The sequence below is a fragment of the Colias croceus genome, chromosome 5 (genome assembly GCF_905220415.1).
Source record: "Colias croceus chromosome 5, ilColCroc2.1".
Classification (NCBI taxonomy): domain Eukaryota; kingdom Metazoa; phylum Arthropoda; class Insecta; order Lepidoptera; family Pieridae; genus Colias; species Colias croceus.
In genome coordinates this window covers 11,828,535-11,834,316 of record NC_059541.1, presented here as the reverse complement: position 1 = coordinate 11,834,316, position 5,782 = coordinate 11,828,535, and the positions used below count along the sequence as shown (strand labels likewise).

At 34.5% G+C, this 5,782-nt stretch overlaps 1 protein-coding gene across 1 annotated transcript; it reads right to left on the bottom strand.

The window, feature by feature from the left end:
- Positions 1 to 4,621: 4,621 nt before the first annotated feature.
- On the bottom strand, positions 4,622 to 5,782 carry LOC123691940 (putative mediator of RNA polymerase II transcription subunit 26). Its single transcript, XM_045636535.1, has 2 exons — positions 4,975 to 5,782; positions 4,622 to 4,692 (listed from the first exon to the last, which is right to left on the bottom strand). Exons 1-2 carry the CDS (start codon positions 5,780 to 5,782, stop codon positions 4,622 to 4,624), a joined length of 879 nt encoding a protein of 292 aa, XP_045492491.1.

Here is a 5,782-nt window from a genome sequence, read left to right as displayed (position 1 = left end):
TTTATTTTTTTATTTTAAGATATTTCCCCCTTTTTTTACTATTTAACATAATTACTATACTTACGACTTAGTGAGATTAGATGAATTAAATTCATGAAAAAAAAAATCCCGTATGTATGGCTATAATTTAATGCAATAGTTGTAATTTACATTTTTACAGATCAAAACTACTAGGTACTTATATAATTAAGTTTTAGTATTATAACAAAATGCAGGTTATTAATCATATACTTTAAAGCATTATAAAACTCGCGTTTAGCTCTTCTAGTCCCCTTAAAAGTGATTTAAAACTAGAGTTTGGTATCGGCTCTTCTCTGAACAAACTATTTCTGATTTCCGGTTTGGTACTATTTTAATCTATCTATGATGATTCAAAAGCGTTTCTAAAGTAAATAGAATACATAGGTGATGATGCGATCCCTGTCGCTATCTAATGTATCTTTTGAATAATGAAAACAAATATTTGTCATATTATAGGTATTATAATCTGCTTTTGTAGGGGTATTTTCTAAGTAGCAATTAACCTTTGTTATATAACCTTAGCTTAATTGGGAAATTAGAATGATCGCTTCAACTAGCGTCTCTATTTATATAAAAATATCGTAATAAGTATAATTACCATATGACGTGATAGTATACGACATGATAGAGTTTCCGCAAACAAGGCCGGCTAATCTTTCAATTAAAAGAGGTCATCAAGATTTCAAATTTTCATCCAACATGATACCCAGGTATCATGTTGGATGAAAATTTGAACTTGAGAGTCACATACATCTGCTCTCTGATCGTAAAATTTCAGGTATAATAAAAAAATTTCGGAATTCAGCTAAAACTGATCTGCTTAGGAATGTTTATTATGCTCTTTGCCAATCCATTATCACCTATTGTATTAACTCTTGGGGCGGGGCTGCGAAAACATCACTTATCGGCCTTGAAAGAGCTCAACGAGCGGTCCTAAAAACAATGTTATGCAAGCCCTTCAGATACCCAACCTCTGAAGTTTATAAAGACAGTGACGTTCTGACGGTGCGGCAGCTTTTCATCCTTTACATACTTGCTCTGTGATCCTTTATAGCTCTCTTTCCACACATAAATCTATCTTAAATTTAGTTGATTACAAAGATCTTGTAAAAAAGCGTGTCTTCAAAATTCCAAACATAACTACACACACAACATTCGCTAAGCGCATGAACCCATATATTGGCATCTTTATATTATATAATAAAATAAATTTAAAATGTAGATAACATTAAGAGTTTTTCTATTTCTAAAGCTAAAAAAGTTATTACATGCTATTTAAAATCATTAAATTACACACAAACAGAAAAGCTTCTTGTCTCAATACATTAAATTATTTTTTTTTTTTCCTCGACGACCGACGACCGCCTCCTTGGTACAGTGGTTGACGCGTGAGCGTAGAACCGAGGGGTCCTGGGTTCGATTCCCGGTGGAGACGAAGAAAAAAAAAATGTCTCGGTCTGGTAGGACACAGAAGGCTGATCACCTACCTACTTGTCCCTAAAGAAAATCGATCAGTGAAACAGATGTATGCATAATGCATCTGCCCCTTACCCCACTACGGGGACATGGGACTTCACTTTTATTGTTTATTTACATTATATTGTAAGTATAGTATCATATAATTTTATTTATTTAACTTATTTTTTTATTGATATAGTTAGGTATCTATTTATTTATGTATTTATTTTTAAATTTAGTTCATTAGATGTACTCTGTGGATTTACTATTCATATCTTATATTTAAATTAGTTATTTTTATTATTATTATACAATTACGGTACCTCGCGTAAATCCATTTTTTATAATCGTACCAGCTCCCACGACACAAGTTCTCTTAGTGTGGGAGAGGGAGGCTGGGAGCTACAGTTAATAATTATTATATTGTATAATAAGCGACAGCAAATTCTGATGTTGTTAAAGGAGAATGCCCATGAAAGTATGGACCACAGTATAGTGTTGCGTCAATGCCAGAGTGGTTTTGGAGGGTTCTTCGATATTCAAAAGATTTTTACCAATTGATTTTTTTGTGATAAAAACAGGGGTTTTCAAGATATTGAGAAAAATGTGAATTAACCTCAAAACTTAAATAAACCCGATTTAGTTAGGTTTATGTGTGATTTAGGTAGTATTTTATCGTCTGAAGGTTATTTTTCGTTTAACTTATTTAATCTATGCGTAGAGCTTATGCTTTCAGACAAAGTCTTTCTGTTCATCGGCTAGTGTAGGTAGGCACCAGAAATCTTCCGGGACGGATTTCAAGAAAACCTAAATATATATTTAAAAAATGCCAATAGAGTTTTTATTCGGTTTACATATTGTTGTTGTTGTTTGAATCATTTTTTCACTACATATTCGAAGAAAGAAACAAATAAGAAATAACTGGTTACCTACCAAGCTATGTCATAATAATATTTTTTTATATATATTTATATTATTTTACTTCACTATATATGTTAAAACAACCTACAGTGTATAAACAATACCTTACAGAGTGATTTTATTTTAATTGATTTTTTTGTAATTCAATGAAAACAATATTAGCTATTTACCATAGTAAATGTCATAATACTTACCGCTTGGTTACCGTGGTAACCAGTAATGGATACTAAATCTATGGTAACGGATCTAAACAATTACATGTCTTATTAGATTTTACAAAACATTCCCTGGTCAAAATATATTTTCCGATAGTAAGAAGGCCTCTTAATTGCCGAGATTTTTTTAATAGTATTTTTATCTTGATGCATGAGAAAAAACCTGTACCAAAAATGTAAATGGTAATGGACACTAAATCTATAATAACGGATCTAAACAATTACATGTCTTATTAGATTTTACAAAACATTCCCTGTTCAAAATATATTTTCCGATGATAAGAAGGCCTCTAAATTGCCGAAATTTTTTTTAATATATTGTTGTCTTGATGCATGAGAAAAACCAGTACCAAAAATGGGCATTCTCCTTTGTTTTGTTACCTACTGTGTTTTTGCTGAAATAAATAATTTTTCATTTTCATTTTCATTAAGTTCAATATCAAATGAAAAATGTCAACGATACTGGAAGATGAATATTATGATGAAAGTAAAGGGTTTTTCATTAAGCACGGGTAGATGTTTTCAGCCTGTGCTGACCACCTCCTGTGAGTGACGTCTATCTATACATAATATAATAAATCTGTAGAAGGGTCAATTCTGTACATTGAAAATATTGAAAAAATAACTAGCAGGGGGTGTTACTGGATCGATACCAAACCCAAATATGTGATTAAAAAAATTTTTGTCTGTCTGTCTGTCTGTCTGTCTGTCTGTATGTTCAGGCATCACGTGAAAACTAACGGTTCGATTTCGATGAAACTTGGTATAATTATACCTTATTATCCTGGGCGTAAAATAGGATACTTTTTATTCTGGAAAAATATGTAGAAAAAAATTAATCTTAATTTTTCAGTTTTATCCATAGACGTTGTTCCGTAGAACCGCGAACACATGTTGCTTATTATTAAAGGCCTAGCCGTATTTGGGTCCAATAGATATTTATAAGATGTCATTGTCAGAGTTACTCAAAATGGAGAAATAAACCATCCACGCGAAGACCGACATCCGCGCGGACGGAGTCGCGGGCGGAAGCTAGTCAAAAATATGTTTTATTGTTCAGCCAATTATGCCATTTTACTATGCCAAGTAACACGAAAAAACATCGGGCACAAATGATAAAATTTTATGATCAAAATAAGACGATTTTTTGAGTCAATTTCACAGAAGAAGTGGTGAGATCTTGTTGAATTTTATCAGTGGCATGTGTTAGATAAATATCAGCATGCATTTACAGCATCAGTCGATTGTGGATTACCTCAACTTCAAGAAATCCTACAAAAAAATGTGTAACAACCTAATAATCACTAATTTGAAGCGCAAGTTCTTAGGCACGACAAGAAATCACCTGCTTCAGGTTCTGCTGTGCATATCCATGGACTGCGGCGATATTCTCTGCCATTCTTGCATTCCTTGAACGTTGATTTATTGACTTATTATTGCCCCAATCAATAGTATACAATTTCCCCACCAAACCTGCAAGAGAGAGCTGCGAAGGGGAACACACCACGTCACTGTGAAATAGGCGAAAAGCATTCGTTTTATTGTAATCGTAAAATTTTATCATTTGTACCTAATTTTTTTAAGCTATTGCATAGCTTCTATCGCGGGCCTTGAGTGCGGGAACCGAATCCAGAAATTGCGTAACGAAAAACCTCACGCTCCCAACTCCGACGGGCGCAGGTGTGGCTTGAAGGCATGCTATGCAATAGCTTTACCGCGGCAGTCCCCGAGTGCCACACGTATTTTTTTTTTGTAACTTGGCATAGTAAAATGGCATAATTGACTGAACATAAAAATATATTTTTGATAGATGTCACTCACAGGAGGTGGCCACCACAGGCCGAAAACATCTACCCGTGCTTAAAAGAAAAAATAAAAAAAAAATCATTTTAGGGAAGATTTCAAATAATTTGTATACACAGTTTTGCTTTTATACTTTTTATTAAAAAGAGTATAAATGAATTTAGATTTATCAGCCATGGTTACGCAATGCTATGTGTTCAGTGTTATTCTGGTTTCTTTCTATAAATGAAGAAAAGAGTACTCTCTGGAGATTCTATTGTAATCGCTGGATTATCTGCAATACATGATTTAATTTTATTGCCAGTTTTAAGCAGGTTAAATGGAATAAATATTTCCATATTATCTCCCCGCAACTGCCAATCGGTCGATTTCACATCTAAACCGGCCGGCAATAATTCAACGCTTTCAAACAAAACTGTGGAACCTTCTCTGCCCTTTACGTAAATCACTCTGTTATTTATTTTAACTTCCATATCGTCATCGGTGAGTTTATTCGGCAGACGGTAAGTAAGTTTATAGGAATCTTGAACCACAGTTGTGGAAACCTCGATATTACATTGTAAAAAGTCCAATTCGTTCAAAAACGAGCCGAGGTGATCAAAAGTTTTATTTCGAGGCATTTTGTTGGGGGACAAAAAAATTTCCAACTCAAGCACCCTCTCTCGGAGCTTTTGTAACTCTTGTTCTTGTTGTTTCGTTGTGTTTTCTTGTTGCTTTTGTAAATCTAGCTGTTTCTGTAGTTCTTGCTGACACTTAGCTCGTTCTGTTTGTGTGATATTTTCTTTAGCTTCTGCGCAGTTTTTCTGTGACTGTTGTTCTTGATCCTTCATTTTATTTTCTAGCTCTTTTTGCAACGCGATCTGTTGTTGTAGTTGCTGTTGGCACTGATCATGTTGTAATATTTTTGTGTTTTGTTCTTGTTCAAGCAATTTCCGCTGCTGCTCTTCTATCTGCTTTTTAAATTCTTGTTCTTTTGCTTGCAACGTGTTTACTTGTTGCTGTAGAGCGCCTAGCTGTTGCTGGCATTGCATTCCTGTTTGTGCGGCCCCTTGTTGTTCAGCCAACTTCGCTTGTAGTTGCGTTATCTGTTGGTTAAGTTGTTGTTGTTGTTGCTGATGTGACGCAGCCTGTTGATTCTTTAGTTCGTGGCACTGATTTATTAGTGTTTGTGCGTTCTGCGATGTATCATTCGCATTTTGCTGCACCTGCGCTATCTGGTGTTCGTAGTTCCAACTTTGGTCCGATAGCTGCGACCACAAGCTGGAGAATCTCTTCTCTAGTTCCCCCACTTGCACCTGCAGTTGGTAACAGAAAAAGCCATGTGACAAATGGAATGTACAAAGCAAAACAAATACGCGGTACAT